Genomic DNA, 19,765 nt, shown 5'->3' on the forward strand with positions numbered 1-19,765 from the left:
TGCAGCTCGCAGATCGAGGAGGAGCTTAAATTTCCCTAAATGTGGGCTGGTCTCGAGCTCGGGGATGCCATCTTGTGGCGCAGATCCGGCAGCACATTCTCAAACGTCAATACAGCACAGCACAATGACTTAGAGACATACTTTTAACTTGTCAAATGTCTTTTTTTACTAAGAAAAATGAATAAATAAATATATATAAAAACATATTATCATTTTGAACACTCAATTATATTAGCTAAGTCAAATAAACCAGACAGAAGACTTTGCATCATTGATTTTTTTTATTTTCACCATCCTTCCAACCCTGTTCCCGGTTTGCAGTTTGTCAATTTCCCAGCGTCTATAAAGGAAACAGATTGCAGTTCTTAAAGGCACAATAACAATGCAAGATGTAAAACAGATAATTGAAATAAGTGGAGGGATTACGATTTGGTCTAGCAATAGTTGACTACAAGACTAATTAATCACATGACCTCTCACCTGTAGCCCTCCTTCCACTCGTCGCCGTTTCCTGTCCTGCAATCGGTCTTCTTCAGACCTTAGTGATTTAATGACAACATACATTCACTATGAAAACATTCATGTTGGTCTGTTGACAGTGAGTAAAACTGTTTTTTTTGGTGATTTGATTCAAAAGTGTGATATTCAGGGCACTTACGGCATGGGGAAGTTCTGCAGGAGAGTGAGACACCACCATCTCCTAATTTGCAGCATGTTTTCCTTTGAAGAAGGAAATGCAGGAAGATGTTAATATGTTGTAAAAAAAAAAAATAACACCTTGTACACTAAGCATAATGTGTCACGATTTACACATACCTCGCTGAAATCGCACTTGGCCCCCATTACAATGTACAGAGTGTACTGTAAGTCAAGAGGTACTGGTTAATATAATGTCAGGCGTATTCCCAATGATACATTTTTTTCAATACAAATTAATGTGGTTTTAATGTAGCAAGCAAACATTTTTACAGCAATGCTATAACATGCTGATTAGGTCTTACCATCAAAACAAACACGCCGCAGTTGTTGGAGAACTCTTGCTTTGTTAGGCCCTGAGGTGTGAACAATGTATTTTAATAAAAGTATGGCAAGAAAATAGTAAAAAGTTAGCAAATGCTATTATGTAATGTCTCACCTGGACATCATCCACACCAAGCTCTCTCCAGGGGCCAGAAGAGAGGCTGTGAGCTACGTGTCTGTACAAATAATAAGCGAAGTAAATAAAAGTAACTCAACTTCAATCAACTTTTGATTGAAAAGCATGCATAAACGCTTGGAACAAAGCTTGAACTGAAGAAGGAAGAGGTTGGAACTTCAAATAAAAAAGTTTTCATAACGGGCTTAAACAGAACTGCCCAACTCAAAAAGATAAATAGTTCTGTTTCCATCTGTTTGAGGAATGAAAATTGTTGGAATATGGAATGGAATATTTTAGATCAAATAAAAACAGAACCATTGATTAAAACCAACAAAAGGACAAGTGGTTTAAAACAGAACTACCACTGTCCAGATGGGATTATGTGAGTTGCCCTAAAAACCTGAATAGACTGGTTCTACTCTCATCTCTCCAACCGCTGCCCCAGAGGGAATCTAGGAAGAAAATCTCCCTAGCCTGTGGCCTCAGTATCTGTTAAATATTTCAATTCAAATATAACCAGTTGCAGTGAGTTGTGTAATGTTCCTGGAATCCCAGCAGAACTCACATGGATTTAATTATAGAAAAACATTCAAATCAGCAAAGAGCAACTTGTTGTGTAAAGAAAAAAAAGGAAGAAAATATAAAAAGGTATTTACACAGAGTGTCCAATGTCCAGGTACGGACACTGGGAAAATAATCCACTGCAGACTGGCTGCATTATCCTGTAAAAAGACAACGATAGCTGAATATTAAATGCTCAAACTTCACTCAATAAAGCAAAACTTTTAAACAAATTACCGGAAGGTGATCCATGGGGTTCCTCGATGATGGTGGGAACCAAGAGGAAATGACATAGCTGTCTGCAGCAAACAGGTTCTCTACTCTCTATAACAGAGAAAGTTTGCTAAATCTCTTACTCTCAAAATATATTGACTGTTGAACTAGACTATCCAATCATTTTGAATTAAATATTTCACAGGAGTTACACTACCTTCTCAATCATTTTGAGACAAGAGTTCAGGATCTAGTAGAACCCATAAACACAAATTATTGAAAGATTTTGAAAAATATTACATAAACCATATCAGCACAGCACATTCTCTATGCCTACCGTTCCCTCCATGTCCTGCTGCAAAACCAGAGTCCAAAAGTCAAAGCGGGTCAGGATGATGTTATTCACCATTGCAAGGTGCTGAGTGTGACTTTTGGTCTCATCCAAGACATGAGACAGCTAGTGCAAGAAAACAAAGTCTTTATACATGTATGATTATATGAGTGACATTCATAGATAACCACAGTGGCACAATGGTTAACTTTACCAGTTGTTCCTGGCTGTCATGTAGTTTCTGTCCCCAGTATGCTCTGTGTGCTGAAAACTTGTGGAGACAAGGGAAGTGTCCATGAGGTCTCTGCTCACTGTCATCATTGACTAGTGTAGAAAGCAACAACCGAAAAATTAAATTAAGTGTGAAATGTCACATTTCTCATTTGATTGATGTGCAAAATAGAGCCATGACTCACACTCTTGAGAGTCTTCTTGTTCTTTCCCTGATGACCCAGTTGACATCACGGCTGATGGGGAGTGAGCTATAGGAAAAACATGCAACAAACTTTATTGTCTAAAGTAAATGAAGACGACAAATGTGCATAAATATTCAATCCCATACCTAAGACTACCATTCCAAGGGTGTCACACTGCATTTCTACTTCTGACTCATACACATGAGAGTCTTCTTGTTCTTTCCCATATGACCCAGTTGACATCGCAGCTGATGGGGAGTGAGCTATAGGAAAAACATGCAACAAACTTTATTGTCTAAAGTAGATGAAGATGACAAATGTGCATAATTATTCAATTCCATACCTAAGACTACCCTTCCATGGGTGTCAAACTGCAATGAAACATCTGGAGGAACAATCTTGCTGCACTGATTTTTGATTGTTTGGTTTCTTGCCATGTTGTAATGGTGGAGAATGTTTCTTTGTAGAAAAATGTGTGTTGATGGGGTTGTCTGATTTAAAAAGTAGTTGTTTTTTCTCATCCCTGAAAACAGCTGCTCGGCACACTGGCTGTTAATTAGACCAGCAAGTTCAGGAACAAGCTCCAGTTTTCTTAGAACTTCACACTGGTCTTTGCTGTTCCCCTGGTGGAACACATCGTTTAAAGCAAAATGCTGTGAAGATCCAGTAAGAGGGTGACCATCTTTGTCAGGTGGCTTTTTTTGAAATTTCAGCCAGGGCAAGCTGACATGGACCTTTCCCTCCGAGGCCTGCTTCACGTTTTCTGGGGTGGGATCCAGTAACCTTCCCTGAAAAGGGGCAAATATTCCTGGCTGCCTGTGGTTGGCATGCAGTGCCAGACCCCTGGCATAATCATACACAGCCACATTGGGGAGGTTTTTCCAGGACAGCAAGAGGTCGACAAAGTCACGTGGACTCTCTGCTCTAAGGTTGAATTTTACTGAAAAGACAACCCCACATGGGCAAGTGATAACTGCCCAACCACCTGTGAAACAGAAAAAAACAGTAATAACTGACATTAGGAGCATGTATAGCTAACCTACTACATAATGATAAGTCATTTCTTTAACACAACAATGTATAACAAAGTGAAAATATCTTCAACATTCCATATCATTTCACTTACCAGAAGCACCCCACACTTTCTCAAACACCTTGTTGTAGGTGACTCTACTAGACATTTTGTCAGACAGTCTCATAACCATATCTATCTTGGACCCCTTATCATCCACACCACACTGTTTGCACAGTGCCCTGACCTCCTGTACCTGTTGTGAACATGCAATTAAGTTGATATTGTTAATATAGCATAAACACATTTTTTATTAGCATAAAGAAGTGGATTTGGCATATTTCATCAACTCATTCACCTTCAGGTTCACAAGCTCATCTGTGAGCCGTTCCTCATTCATTTTTTCATCATCATTAAAGTTATCATCTCCATCCGTTTTGGGGCTTTGCAATTTTTCGAATTCTGTGTTCAACACAGAATTTGACCTCCGGGTGTGTGGGCCAATCCAGGGGGCCCAGTGATTATAACTTGGTGGCACAACAAAAGGGTTCTTCCGTCCATCTTTGTGAACAAATGTGATGAGTATTAGCTATCATAATCACAACATTAAACACATTTTAATATACTTTACTCTCTCTCAAACTGTTCTTTAGCTGTTCTGTCTTTTGACGAGACTTACATGGAATTAATCCCCGACTGAGCATTTCTGTGGCCACAGTGTTCCAGAAATGGTCCATGTCAACATTTCCATCATAGCCTTCAGGTGGACTTGGGATGTCACTCACTGTTAAAACAATAGTTTGTTATTCATAGCACAATCACTAAAAAAACACTCCGAACACGACATTTTGATGCATGGTTATACAAGGGCATGGGTAATATGATGTTACACAATACAGAGACAGATAAGGTGCTATACAAACAATGAAGCTAACATATGTGAAATAATAGCATAACTCACCTGGCATATTGAAAACCCCTTTTCTGTGGAGGTCCATAACAACAACTGCTGGGTTGTTTCCACATGACACACAACTGTACGTGTATTCATGGTCGGTCAGGGCCTCAAAGTGGAGGTATGCCTGCAATACTCTTTCTTTGTTTGGAAAGGACACCTTTTCCGTTGTCTCTATAATTTCTATCACTTTGCTGATAGCTGTATGGGTCTGGAAAATTATGAGAAACAGGAGTATTCCAATGTTATAACATTTCAAAATAAAAGTAATATAGAGAGAGAGAGAGAGAGTACCTGTAGTGCATTCCTGACCATCAGGCACAAGTGCAGAGACAGGATGATGTGGTCATCAAAGTTGTGGATACCCTCATCCCACTCCTGGTATCTGTAAATCATGCCACAGTTCAGGCATGATTTCCTGTATGTTGATATTCCTAAAAACACAGTCCAACCAAAGATCATGATTATTGCTTTTATGTCATTTGAGATTAGTAGAAACATTTTTTTCTTTTTCTCATGTAGGCTACATATAAATTATGTCACCCATTAACTGATAAGAACACAATAGAAAGACCTGTGATGGTACCAACCTTCAACTACACCTGTGCTTGTCAGGATCTTGCCTTTCGCTGTTATCAGATGTTCACAGAGTGTGTATTCACATTCTACACACTTTGTTTCTCTGGGGATAAGGTGCTTAGGAAAGCTGTCGTCTCTTCTCCCCTCTCTCGACTGCTCTATGAGAGCCTGGGGTATATTTGCCGGGAGCTTTTTGTTGTTGAGGAGGTATTTAAGCATCCTTGCGATTTTTCTGTCATCTGGTGGATAACTGTCCTCAGAGTCGCTGTCGTATTGGACTGTGCTGATCTCGGTAAGATTAAGTGTCTCTTCCTCTGTGCTCTTCACCTTCCTAAAAAGCTCCCTCTTTGTTACAAACAGATGCCATTTAGCAACAGCTTTATGGATACAGGATTGTCTCGCTTTAGAGCAGGGACAATGCCAGGTGTTTTGCTTTGCATCATATGCCACAATAACTCTTCCCAACCTGCTGTGGTATGTTACCTTTTTTTCATAAACAGATATATGAAATTTAGATGTTGGACCACTTACAGTCAAGTGCACAGACAGAGGCACACCCTCAGCATCAGCATTTTTTTGGAAACGCAAGAGGCCGGCCTTACGCTCCTCACCAAACCACTTGTTTTCCACCATTCTTTCCAAGGCCTCACCTGGAAGTGTCACGGTTTGACCGTCAGTGCGTGGGCAATACAATAATGATTGGATGTGGTGGCACTCGAAATGCAACATCCCGCTCCTTTGAGCAAAGTCAGCATTCAAACGACACTGGTCGGCCTCACAGATGATCTTCTGTGCTGGCCCCCACATATTCTTGATTACATGTATGGGTGTTGCAGGACCACAAAAAGATTTTTCAACTGCAAACACACCATGTGTGCCATCGATACACTGACAGGCCAAAAATCTGTCCTTCGTTATTGTCTCAAGGAGGTTGGTGTGTTTTCTCCTGCTGTGTGTTTTGAAGTTTTTTTTGTTTAAAATCAACTTGCAATGAGGACAACAGAATTTATTTTGCTCACTTGATGCTTTAGTGGCAGTGGAACATTCTGCAGGAGCCAATGGGAGCTGAGCGAGGGCCACAGGGAGCTGAGGGACCTTAGCGAGGGCCACGGGGAGCTGAGGGAGGGCCACGGGGAGCTGAGGGACCTTAGCGACCTTAGCGAGGGCCACGGGGAGCTGAGGGAGGGCCACGGGGAGCTGAGGGAGGGCCACGGGGAGCTGAGGGAGGGCCACGGGGAGCTGAGGGAGGGCCACGGGGAGCTGAGCGAGGGCCACGGGGAGCTGAGGGAGTTGACCGGGGGCCACAAAGTGCTGTATAGGGGCTGCAGCTTGCACCTCCTCCTGGTGTATTTGTAGGTGCCTTACCAATTGCGATCGATTTCTAAGTGTTGCTGCACAATAGCAACAATGAAAATGTGTTGCCGTCCGACAACTTAATCCACACTTGATTATTGTGAACTCTGTAAGAGAGGAATTGAGGGAGTAAGATTCATACTTGTGAAAAAATACAAAGTAATTCATTTGTGTAATATTTTAGATAAGCACCTTTGTGTTTCACTGACGAATGGCCTTTTACATGGTAGTCGACCTTAAATTTTGCACCCACGTATTTACAGAAGGGACAGTGGAACAGTTCACTGTTGGTGATCTTATTAATGTTTGGTGTATCACCATCCATAAGTATAGTAATGTGTCTCTATATATCAGAGGGGAAAAGAATAAACATTAAAAGGCACAGCATCACTTAAACCCCTGCTAAAACATAACTTTTACCATCTGAAATTGACACTGAAATTGTTATCTTTTTTACCACATTGACGTCATCGGGGGTGGCCTCAGGAAGAGGATACTTCAAATGAGCCTGAGCTTGAGCATGAGAGGCCTCCAGCCCAGGATGTGGGGCTCCATGTAGCGGGGGGACCGCAGTGGGACACCTGTCACGCACATACACACACACACACACGCACGCACATGTATGAAGGCAACACAAGGTCAATCAAAGTAGCTGTGGGTAACAAATGGACACACATAATGAATAAAGGAATGTATTTCATTACATTTATTTTGACCATTGTCAATGCAGAATTCCAATTTCAAAATGTAATGCACTATGCAAAGAATAAGGCCATGCATTAGATGTTGATATTGGAATCCTGTTATTATGCCTTATCATACTCTAATTCCAGTGAATGATTTATTGATTACCTTCTTGTTGTAATGGTGGAGAATGTTTCTTTGTAGAAAAATGTGTGTTGATGGGGTTGTCTGATTTAAAAAGTAGTTGTTTTTTCTCATCCCTGAAAACAGCTGCTCGGCACACTGGCTGTTAATTAGACCAGCAAGTTCAGGAACAAGCTCCAGTTTTCTTAGAACTTCACACTGGTCTTTGCTGTTCCCCTGGTGGAACACATCGTTTAAAGCAAAATGCTGTGAAGATCCAGTAAGAGCCTGTTATTATGCCTTATCATACTCTAATTCCAGTGAATGATTTATTGATTACCTTCTTGTTGTAATGGTGGAGAATGTTTCTTTGTAGAAAAATGTGTGTTGATGGGGTTGTCTGATTTAAAAAGTAGTTGTTTTTTCTCAAAATCCTGTTATTATGCCTTATCATACTCTAATTCCAGTGAATGATTTATTGATTACCTTCTTTATTTCTCTCAGACATACTATAGGGTAGAAACACACACAAATATAGCGCATTAGTTACTGTTTTTATAAACCTGGATATGAAATATGATTTTTTTTAAGCATTGCAGTGAACCTACCTGACCAGAGAAAATCAGGACACTGACAGTGACTGACAGACAGACAGTCAGACAGACAGACAGACAGACAGACAGACAGACAGACAGACAGTAGTTCTTAAAAGAACTGTTGGTTTTGTAATGTGTGTGTTATGTGGTGCAATGTGGTTGTGCAGTGTGCGTGTGCGAGCTGTGGTAGGATGGCGATACAATGTAGGCAAATCTGGAGGGGAAAAGCAAAATTTAAATCAGGTTTCAATGTTTCACGAAATATATTTCACCAATGTGGTTTTAGAGAATATTACCATGATAAGCCCAAAATATTGGAGTTTATTTAATTGTCGTCATATGTGGACGCCATGCACAAAAGGGTTAAAAAAGCTGGAAAAACACTGCCTAAATGCTATTATTCAAACGACCTCATGACATAAACATTAGGCCTATGCATGTTACTTGCATGAATATTTTAATTATCAACTTGTTGGTCTATCCATACATTAGTTTACAATGTACACGAACAGAGAGCGGCAACTTACCTCTAGGCAGAAAAGCGCGCAGTATTATGGACTCAGACGGAAATACGATCTCCCGCTTTTTTGCTTAAACGTTTAGACCAGCCCACATTTAGGGAAAATTAAGCTCCTCCTCGATCTGCGAGCTGCAGTCAGGGGTTCCTCAGTGAGTCTGTGTGTGCCTGTGCGCTCCCAGATAGCGCACCGGTCCGTAGCTCCGCCCCCCGCCCCGCGCACTCGCTCAGGGAGACAAAGTGAAAGCAGAGCGTTCTCGCGGAGCAGCCGCTCAGTGACTGACTGCTTCTTAACTATGGAAACAGTGAAAACACCGAGTTTCTCTGGTCTCAGCTGCTCAGAGATCAGCGCCTCAGCGTCTTGATCAGAGCAGAAGCTGCAGTTGGTTTGAACCGAGCTGCAGTTTCTGTGTTCGCCTCCAGTCTGACCTGCTCTCACTTTTTGTTTTAATATTTCGCCAACTAAAATATATATTTTAAGCTATTAGGCTGCAGCTATATGTTTTTATTTATTTAAAAATAGGGTACTTCTTATTTCATACATTTTCCACAAATATGGGGAGGACTCAAATAGCCCTACAAAGTTCTGTGTTTAATTTATTTCAAAGTAGGCCGACACTTGCCTGTGTATTTTGTTTGTTTGTTATTTTTAGAGATGAGCCGGATACTCGGCTGAAACGAGTATCCGGTACGGATAAAGCACTTTTGCCGAGCACGAGTATTATACGAGTAATACGAGTCATTATCTGTGCTCGGACTGAATGAAAATCCTCACACAGCGTCACAGCGCTCCTCCCCTTCACACACCGCTCTGCTCACTCACTCAAAGAACAGCTCTCTGTCTCTCAGTCACTCAGGTTCGCGGGTCTTTTCCGTTAACGTTTAGGGTTTCTTCAGCTTGAAGTTTGTTTTTATTTCAGTTTGTACTTACTTATTAACCAGTAGAGTTCTGTTAAATGTGGGTTCGTTCAGACGTGGTGCTGGTAGAAAGCGACTCGCGTTGCGTCTCTGCCTGTCGGAGATTTTTTTTTTTTACTTCACGCATTGAGTGTCTGGCTTCTCTCTCTGGCTTCTCTCTCTCTCTCTCTCTCTCTCTCTCTCTCTCTCTCTCTCTCTCTCTCTCTCTCTCTCTCTCTCTCGCGTCTCTCTCTCGCGTCTCTCTCGCGTCTCTCTCGCGTCTCTCTCTCTCTCTCGTTGGATTTTTTTTTTTTTTAAACCGTCAGTAGGCTCTAACCAGTTTTATTTTACTTCACGCACTGAGTGTCTGACACGTTGTAGGTAGTAGTGGTATAACAAATATTACAAATTAAGCTACACACACACACACACACACACTCCCCCTCTCTCTCTCTCTGTCTCTCTCTTACTCACTCATACACACACATAAACATACACACACACACACACACACACACACACCTGGTGTGGAAATAAATTTAAAAAAAAATAAAAATACAAAAATCATAAAAAAATGTCAAAGTTAAAAAAGAAGGTTATGTTGATTATGAAAATACTTGTTATTACATTTCACTTCATAATTGCAACAGCATGTGTTGTATTCATTGTTGCAAAACTTGTTCTGTAAATAGTTCATTTGCTATTGTGATCAAAATCATTGATCTGAAGCTCAATGCTGATGCTGCTGTGTATAGTTCTCTAATCAGCAATAAATATAACAATTTTTGATCAACCCATATCAATTGCATGCTTAAAATAACATACTGGTTAAAGCCCCGCCCGTTTCAAGACAACCCGGCCTACTTCCGGGTTAAATCCCGCCCACTTCCTGGTTAAATCACACCCACTTCCGGGTTAGGCCCCGCCCGCACCGAGTACGGATACAGATACAGATAATTCATATGGTTAACAGATACAGATACAGATACAGATAATGCTGTACTCGCTCATCCCTAGTTATTTTGTTGCTTGTCTGTTTGAGTAGCTGGCTGAAAGCAAAGAAGTAGTAGGCTTACCTTTTATTGGTAACATAACTGTTAAGGTTCATTGTTTCTGAAATAAGAGGCCTGAATGCTATGTTCACAGCAAACTTGAATAAAAGAAAATATTAAGCCATGGTTTAGCTGCACTATAGGCTGAGTCCTTGTTTACCTGAAATGTGCACTTTATAATTTTATTTTGTATCGCCCTGTTTGGCAATGTTGTTTTTCAATAAAATAAAAAATCTGCATAAAGCAAGCCAATTCACTTTTCCATGTTCATTAGAGCATTAAAACGAAAAAAAAAATTATGGAAACAAAATAAATGAAGGGACATTTAGAATAGATAAAAATGTGCGATTAATTGCGATTAATCGCAAGTTAACTTTGAAATAAATGCGATTAATCGCAATTAAGTATTTTCATCGTTTGACAGCACTAGTTTTTATGGAAGAGTATTAACGCCATGACGTATAGCGTCGCTTAAAACTGTCCTTCCGATATTAGTGGTTGTCAATCTAGCTGTCAGGATTTGAACTAATAGAATATGTGTTGTTATGGTAGTTTTAAAGTGGAAAAAGTAAGTGGATCACTTTACCCCCTTGATTTCTCAGGTCTGTCCCACTTTACCCCTAAGCTGGGGTAAAGTGAGACACAAGACCACTTTTTTAAAAACAATCATATTTTCACTGCCCTTTGTCCTGAAGACATTCTGAATTAATGGGAAATGTGTACATTTTACTGATATATCATTTTAGCTCGCCTAGAGGGGAGCAAATGTGAAAAAGGTCTCACATTAACCCACTCTCCCCTAATTTCAACAGTTACCATGTGAATTATATTGATTCATTAAATCATTACTCTATAAAATGTCAAAGCAATCACACAAATTCAAAGTATATGTTTTAGTTTATAGTCAGTCAAATGATGTTCTCACTGTAGTTTTCATGGAAAGTACCACCCATTAAGATCATTGATAACCAACCCAGTCTCATCAGAAAACGTTCAATGGCAACGTTGGTCCACTTGGAACGACGTTACCATCTCACAATCTGGCCTCTCAGATTGTGAGATGGTAACATTTAGTCCTCCCATTGTTTTGCATTGGCGTGTTCTCACGTCACGTGACTCTCAAGCTCCCGTCTGTGGAGAGGAAAACATGGCGGAGATTCCCTGTTTTTTCAGATAAAAATATAATTTTGTAACTTAGTTTGGGCATAAAAATACATTCTGACACCATTTCTAGCGAGAAATGTGCTCTTTGCTTCCACAGTCTTCAGCCAGTTCGTGCTTATGATAAATATTTTAATAGTTATCACGCATGTTTTTATCGTTGCTATGACGGTTGCCATGCCACCACGGCGCAGCGTGGTGTTTAAATCACAGTCCCTGCGTGGTGTCCTTCAGTGATCGTGAATGTTATTCATGTTATATAATAGTAATATTTGAGGCTAGATTACATCTCTAATGAGAAGGAACCTGCGAGTCTGTTCATACCGAGGCCGGCCCGAGTGCGCGACCGGACCGAGTGCGCGAGCGGACCGAGTGCGCGAGCGGACATGACGTGTGGCTGTCGTAAAAACCCTATCTGTAAACAACCAGTCCTTTAACTCGGGGCTGCGTTATAAACACGGAGCGCTTGGAAGACCACGATGTCATCTTCCTTCTGTCAGGTAAGTAGTTTATTGTTTTTAAAGATCGTTACGATCTAGGTTTACAGTCCGAGTGCGGAGAGAGTCCGTCAATCCACACTATGGACGCTGTTCTTCAGCTAATACGCCATTGTTAGCCACATGCTTCAGGCCACGGTAGCCTGTGCTACCTGGGAGGTGAATACATGGTTGTTGAAAGCAGTTCAAGACACTTAGCTCATCATTGAGGGACGCTACAATATAAATATAAACATGAATTTGATTTATGAATGCTTTAGATTAATAAGGAGTGTATTTGTCTACCATTACTCCACAATATCAGGTCAATTTGGTTTAATGTATAGTATGCACTATGACAATAATGTTTCCATGTTATGGAGTTGCGATTCATTTTATAAAACAATTGCTATGTTCTGTTTTTTAATCAAGGAGGATCAAAGTGAAGCTACAGGAGTTTCATTAACGTCAACAACTTGGACCGAACAGTTTGTTTTGCTTGATGAAGAGCAGGAAGGGCAGCCTGGAGAGAAAGAGAAGCCGGGTTGAGCCCACTAACATCATCCACGTACCACGAGGAAGATGAGGGAGAGAAATGATCCTACCATTAAAGAGGTACTTTTAAGTTATATACCAGAAAAAACATTTTATATAATTTGCCAAATATACATTTTTATTAAATCCCCAAAGTACGCTTGCTGAAATACAAGTTAATATCACACTGAAAGAATTTTGATCAATCATGCTTCCCTGCTGTGATTGTTTAACTAGGAAAACAACTTTTTCCACAGGAAGGCAAGTAAATTTAAGGAATACATGTGCAAAGTTTTCCTCTGTTATGTATAATGATGACCCCCATCAAACATAATGTTAGCAATATTTACACCTTTTAATTTATACTGTTTATTTCTGTCTACATGTGAGAATTTGCCTTCATTAGTTTCAGAAAAGAGCGATGATGTATCGGTCAGTGGGCGGCAGCACGAGACTCCGCAAACTAGTCTGTAAGCAAAGTAGACGAAGGCATCGAGGTTGCGGCCTGCCATCATTGTTATTTTGCTTAAGGGACTGAATATGTTTCATGTAGAAATATTAGCATTTCCCTTATATCTACCAAAACTGCTTGTTTCACAGACTGCAGTTTTGTTTTGATCCGATGTGGTGTGCAAATACAACCGTATCTGCAATGGGTTGTGGGGCATTAACATTTGTAACTCTAATTTTGTTTTGACAGACTGTGAAAAGAACGTTGAGAACATCACCACTCTACAGGAAGACACAGTCCAGTAATGAGTGTCAGAAGTTCAGTAGTGAACGACAGGTACTGTGGAAAAATGTGTGTCATTGTTGTACAATGTCCTTTGACTCTGTTTAAACAAGGTCAACACAAAAAGGTTTGATTGTAAACTGATATCGGTATGAATTCATGTTATTCTCCTCGTCAAAAGAAACAAACAATCCAAATTACCTGCAGAACACCCTTGATGGACGCTTCAGCTGCATCGTCAGACTGGCCAGACAGCAAGATGCCAACTTTAATGCCAATTTATTTGTGTAACATTCTGTGACCAAATGTATAGATAACTTTTTGTAGATTGTAAAAATAGATAAGCCATTTATTACAAAAAACTACACTAGAATTACCGCACTGCGTTGTATGACTCCGCTAACCAGTGCAGTGTCCGTCTACATATTTCTACATATTTTCTCTCATATAAATGACACTGTATCTCTTGACAACTGAAACCATAAGATGAGGTCAGTGTGGCCTTGACCTTTTTACTTTAAGACAAATACAAAGTTAGACAATCCGAAAACATGCAGTTATGCCTCCGGCGACTCGCTATTGCAGAGGCATTAAAACCGTAGTGTAGTAGATTGGATTTTATTGGTGTTACATTGGACATCTTGTATGGGTACACCAAAAAATATATTTGGTTTCACATTCTAGATGGCAATAAGCAGAGTCATCAACTCAGGAAAAATATTTCTGTAGAAAAGAAAGCCTTGTATGTGTGTATGTATACATACACATAAACGCACAATTGAGACGTTTTTGTCTTTTATCATATATTCTCAGGCAGTACTGATGCATTTACTGAGACGGGACGTGAGGGCCTACTCTGCGTGCTCAGAGTTCAAGCCCAGCAGGCTGCAGCGGGCCTGACATATTCTGGAACAGCAGCACAGTCTTTAGATGACTCCTCTGAAGATGAAAACATGGCGAGGTACTTCTCCACTGATGAAGAACTGTGAGGGCTGTGATTAGCTACACTCTCTTGCTACAAGGCTACTCATGCTACTCCCTGGCAGCCTTAGGAAGGCATTAGCTTGCTGTGTGGTAGCTGTTAGCTTCAGCATTTTTAGTTTTTAGTGGCCTGTCTGACGTTTATGTTAAAAAAAAATCAGAGGGAACCATCTTCATAATTTAACACTATGGTTTGTTTGTGTCCTTCAGTTCTTCTCAAGAGAAGCAGTACAGGTGTGCCTCAGCTCCATGGTCCCTCCTGCAACCTCCGCTCCTGATGCTAACCTCATGTCTCCATCACACCAAGCAGCAGACCTGGATTGACAGACCTTTCTCCAGAGCTGCCCCCTCCCTCTGAAACCCCCCTCTCCAAAACACTATTTGTGTAGTTTTTAAAGTATTTTTTGCATGAGAATTGTTGATCATATCATTTCCAGCAGATGCCTTAATATAATGTTTGTGCACAATAAATGACATTGATCATAACATAAAATGTTATGAACAATCAAACATTAAATTATGAAGATGGTTCCCTCTGATTTTTTTTTTAAAACATAAACGTCAGACAGGCCACTAAAAACTAAAAATGCTGAAGCTAACAGCTACCACACAGCAAGCTAATGCCTTCCTAAGGCTGCCAGGGAGTAGCAAGAGTAGCCTTGTAGCAAGAGAGTGTAGCTAATCACAGCCCTCACAGTTCTTCATCAGTGGAGAAGTACCTCGCCATGTTTTCATCTTCAGAGGAGTCATCTAAAGACTGTGCTGCTGTTCCAGAATATGTCGGGCCCGCTGCAGCCTGCTGGGCTTGAACTCTGAGCACGCAGAGTAGGCCCTCACGTCCCGTCTCAGTAAATGCATCAGTACTGCCTGAGAATATATGATAAAAGACAAAAAAGTCTCAATTGTGCGTTTGTGTGTATGTATACATACACACATACAAGGCTTTCTTTTCTACAGAAATATTTTTCCTGATTTGATGACTCTGCTTATTGCCATCTAGAATGTGAAACCAAATATATTTTTTGGTGTACCCATACAAGATGTCCAATGTAACACCAATAAAATCCAATCTACTACACTACGGTTTTAATGCCTCTGCAATAGCGAGTCGCCGGAGGCATAACTGCATGTTTTCGGATTGTCTAACTTTGTATTTGTCTTAAAGTAAAAAGGTCAAGGCCACACTGACCTCATCTTATGGTTTCAGTTGTCAAGAGATACAGTGTCATTTATATGAGAGAAAATATGTAGAAATATGTAGACGGACACTGCACTGCTTAGCGGAGTCATACAACGCAGTGCGGTAATTCTAGTGTAGTTTTTTTGTAATAAATGGGTTATCTATTTTTACAATCTACAAAAAGTTATCTATACATTTGGTCACAGAATGTTACACAAATAAATTGGCATTAAAGTTGGCATCTTGCTGTCTGGCCAGTCTGACGATGCAGCTGAAGCGTCCATCAAGGGTGTTCTACAGGTAATTTTGATTGTTTGTTTCTTTTGACGAGGAGAATAACATGAATTCATACCAATATCAGTTTACAATCAAACCTTTTTGTGTTGACCTTGTTTAAACAGAGTCAAAGGACATTGTACAACAATGACACACATTTTTCCACAGTACCTGTCGTTCACTACTGAACTTCTGACACTCATTACTGGACTGTGTCTTCCTGTATTTGCACACCACATCGGATCAAAACAAAACTGCAGTCTGTGAAACAAGCAGTTTTGGTAGATATAAGGGAAATGCTAATATTTCTACATGAAACATATTCAGTCCCTTAAGCAAAATAACAATGATGGCAGGCCGCAACCTCGATGCCTTCGTCTACTTTGCTTACAGACTAGTTTGCGGAGTCTCGTGCTGCCGCCCACTGACCGATACATCATCGCTCTTTTCTGAAACTAATGAAGGCAAATTCACACATGTAGACAGAAATAAACAGTATAAATTAAAAGGTGTAAATATTGCTAACATTATGTTTGATTGGGGTCATCATTATACATAACAGAGGAAAACTTTGCACATGTATTCCTTAAATTTACTTGCCTTCCTGTGGAAAAAGTTGTTTTCCCAGTTAAACAATCACAGCAGGGAAGCATGATTGATCAAAATTCTTTCAGTGTGATATTAACTTGTATTTCAGCAAGCGTACTTTGGGGATTTAATAAAAATGTATATTTGGCAAATTATATAAAATGTTTTTTCTGGTATATAACTTAAAAGTACCTCTTTAATGGTAGGATCATTTCTCTCCCTCATCTTCCTCGTGGTACGTGGATGATGTTAGTGGGCTCAACCCGGCTTCTCTTTCTCTCCAGGCTGCCCTTCCTGCTCTTCATCAAGCAAAACAAACTGTTCGGTCCAAGTTGTTGACGTTAATGAAACTCCTGTAGCTTCACTTTGATCCTCCTTGATTAAAAAACAGAACATAGCAATGATTTTATAAAATGAATCGCAACTCCATAACATGAAAACATTGTCATAGTGCATACTATACATTAAACCAAATTGATCTGATATTGTGGAGTAATGGTAGACAAATACACTCCTTATTAATCTAAAGCATTCATAAATCAAATTCATGTTTATATTTATATTGTAGCGTCCCTCAATGATGAGCTAAGCGTATTGAACTGGTTTCAACAACCATGTATTCACCTCCCAGGTAGCACAGGCTACCGTGGCCTGAAGCATGTGGCTATCAATGGCGTATTAGCTGATGAACAGCGTCCATAGTGTGGATTGACGGACTCTCTCCGCACTCGGACTGTAAACCTAGATCGTAACGATCTTTAAAAACAATAAACTACTTACCTGACAGAAGGAAGATGACATCGTGGTCTTCCAAGCGCTCCGTGTTTATAACCCAGCCCTGAGTTAAAGGATTGGTTGTTTACAAATAGGGTTTTTACGACAGCCACACGTCATGTCCGCTCGCGCACTCGGTCCGGTCGCGCACTCGGGCCGGCCTCGGTATGAATAGACTCGCAGGATCCTTCTCATTAGAGATGTAATCTAGCCTCAAATATTACTATTATATAACATGAATAACATTCACGATCACTGAAGGACACCACGCAGGGACTGTGATTTAAACACCACGCTGCGCCGTGGTGGCATGGCAACCGTCATAGCAACGATAAAAACACGCGTGATAACTATTAAAATATTTATCATAAGCACGAACTGGCTGAAGACTGTGGAAGCAAAGAGCACATTTCTCGCTAGAAATGGTGTCAGAATGTATTTTTATGCTCAAACTAAGTTACAAAATTATATTTTTATCCGAAAAAACAGGGAATCTCCCCCATGTTTTCCTCTCCACAGACGGGAGCTTGAGAGTCACGTGACGTGAGAACACGCCAATGCAAAACAATGAGAGGACTAAATGTTACCATCTCACAATCTGAGAGGCCAGATTGTGAGATGGTAATGTCGTTCCAAGTGGACCAACGTTGCCATTGAACGTTTTCTGATGAGACATGGTCCTTGTCCAGGCGCTGCAGATACTCTGCCATACCTTTGGCGTCAGGGAAATCATTTACGTGAATGAAGGAACCATTGGGAAGGAACTGCTCGTAGTTTTCCCTTGGTGGACCCAGAACTACAGGGACGGTCCCTGCTACGAGGGGCCCGTTGACCTTCTCCGTCATGTAGTCCACATGGAGCGAGTTCTCAAATGAGAGATAGAACTTACAACTCGCAAGGGTTGGGGAATAGTCTTCAGGTTTCAACTGATCAAACCAAATCCACTTCTGAAAATGTGGACGTGGCTCCTTGGGCATGTTTTCCAAATGCAAGATTATGTCTTTATGGTGGAAGATGACTCCCTCTGCTTGGCTGTAAAATGACCTGTTATCAGTCAGAATGCAGTCATCAATGTTGAAGTGGCTTGAGCAGATTTGGAAATGAAACTTCACATCAAAAGGCCAGAACCACAGCAGAACGATGGGCTTTTCAGTTGCCCCCGTGGCTTCATACGTTTTTTCATCAGCTACTGTGGACATAGTCGGACACGCGGGAGATTGAGCCTCTAAATATACAAATAAAGAAATAACGCAGCAGATAAGGCCAAGGATAGCTAAGTTTACCAGGAACAGCGTTTTACTGGAAGATCCTCTCATCTGTGGAAGAAAAAATTTGATAACAACATCATGACTTGTAGTACTTCAATGGACCAATACAATCAGCTTTGCACCTGTATCTAGGCACAACCGGCCTGATAAGCTTCAGATTTTCAAGCTTTACATTTAAGCATCGTGCATGGGGATGAATTAAAAAGCATATATTGCAAGTATTGTTAAAAATAAACTTCAGGAATAGATTCGAGTAGACTGTAGGATTCATTGAATATGATTGAATAATATGTATGTGCTTTGCCGCCTGTAACTATTGTTGCATATAAGGTGGTTTGCTGGGTTTAAAGTGTTCAATTTTGATTTTGTTTTATTTGATGCTATGTACTCGCAGGAAAAACAGTTATATTGAATGTCCGCTGTGCGACCACATTGTGGTCCATCTTTGACACTGCTGCTCACAGGTTAATCATACATGCTGGTGCTACTTTTACAGCGAGACCCTAAGTTTCCCGAGGTTGGCCGGGCTACCTTGGTCGACCAGACTGTACTGGTAACGATCCCTAATGAATCACCTTCAGAAACTTTTTAAAGAGTTTTACTTCCTCTATAGTCTAGATCAGGGGGCCACATACTTCCCACTTTGATCTCAAGCGGCCCAGACCAGTAAAATCATAGCATAATAGCTTCACACCCCCCCTTTTTTTTTCACCGCCGCCGCCACGCCCCTCTGCCCTGGACGACGTTGCGCGTTGCTCAGGGTGGGGGGGGGGGGCGTGGCGGCTGCGGATACCAACATGAAACCAACATAAAGGGGGTCCGACCCGTCTTGAAACACGGACCTAGGAGTCTGACGCACACATTGAAAGTGAAAGTTGACGGCCGGCTGAGGTGTGATTCCAGCCCCAAGGGCTCCGTGCACACCACCGCGTACCCCCTGAACAACTTTGCGTACCCCGTACCCCAGTTTGGGAACCGATGGTCTATGGCAGGGGTCACCAACCTTTTTGAAACTGAGAGCTACCTCAAAAGGTACTGAGTAGTACAAAGGGCTACTTGTTTGATACAGGTTGCAAAGATCACCTTTTATTAATAATAATAACGTTTTTGAAGAGACTGTCTGATCACGTCAATGTTAATTATTCCTCAAAATAATTATTAAATGATTTCCAAAACAATGATGGTAGGAAACAGATATATTGAAACATGCAACATTTAGTTCTGTTAATCTGTTTTTTAATCTTATCTTAAATTCAACTTAATAGAAGTACTTTTGGTGACATTTATCACTACATTTCTCCATCAGTCTGTACTTTTTCAAAAATAGAGGAAAAATTTATAAAATTTTAATCACGTTGTTACAACGA

At 40.7% G+C, this 19,765-nt stretch overlaps 2 protein-coding genes and 2 long non-coding RNA genes across 4 annotated transcripts; 1 reads left to right on the plus strand and 3 right to left on the minus strand.

The window, feature by feature from the left end:
• Positions 1-2,120: 2,120 nt before the first annotated feature.
• LOC128436493 (uncharacterized) lies at positions 2,121-6,146 on the minus strand. The gene is made up of 12 exons (XM_053418217.1): positions 5,217-6,146; positions 4,939-5,060; positions 4,633-4,837; positions 4,351-4,455; positions 4,030-4,232; positions 3,786-3,927; positions 3,003-3,644; positions 2,806-2,907; positions 2,660-2,725; positions 2,458-2,567; positions 2,250-2,369; positions 2,121-2,162 (listed from the first exon to the last, which is right to left on the minus strand). Exons 1-12 carry the CDS (start codon positions 6,010-6,012, stop codon positions 2,121-2,123), a joined length of 2,655 nt encoding a protein of 884 aa, XP_053274192.1. The 5' UTR covers positions 6,013-6,146.
• Positions 6,147-6,553: 407 nt separating this feature from the next.
• On the minus strand, positions 6,554-7,073 carry LOC128429591 (uncharacterized). The gene is made up of 3 exons (XR_008333900.1): positions 7,016-7,073; positions 6,751-6,901; positions 6,554-6,665 (listed from the first exon to the last, which is right to left on the minus strand). It is a non-coding gene; the product is annotated as an uncharacterized LOC128429591 (long non-coding RNA).
• Positions 7,074-12,004: 4,931 nt separating this feature from the next.
• LOC128437081 (uncharacterized) lies at positions 12,005-14,799 on the plus strand. Its single transcript, XR_008338161.1, has 4 exons — positions 12,005-12,088; positions 12,497-12,679; positions 13,299-14,292; positions 14,523-14,799. It is a non-coding gene; the product is annotated as an uncharacterized LOC128437081 (long non-coding RNA).
• Positions 14,800-17,807: 3,008 nt separating this feature from the next.
• On the minus strand, positions 17,808-18,442 carry LOC128436494 (4-galactosyl-N-acetylglucosaminide 3-alpha-L-fucosyltransferase FUT6-like; the record flags this gene model as incomplete). Its single annotated transcript, XM_053418218.1, has 1 exon — positions 17,808-18,442. A coding segment is annotated over exon 1 (522 nt), but the record flags the coding sequence as incomplete, so codon positions are not given.
• Positions 18,443-19,765: the final 1,323 nt, after the last annotated feature.

This window comes from Pleuronectes platessa, chromosome 3, assembly GCF_947347685.1.
Source record: "Pleuronectes platessa chromosome 3, fPlePla1.1, whole genome shotgun sequence".
Taxonomy (NCBI): domain Eukaryota; kingdom Metazoa; phylum Chordata; class Actinopteri; order Pleuronectiformes; family Pleuronectidae; genus Pleuronectes; species Pleuronectes platessa.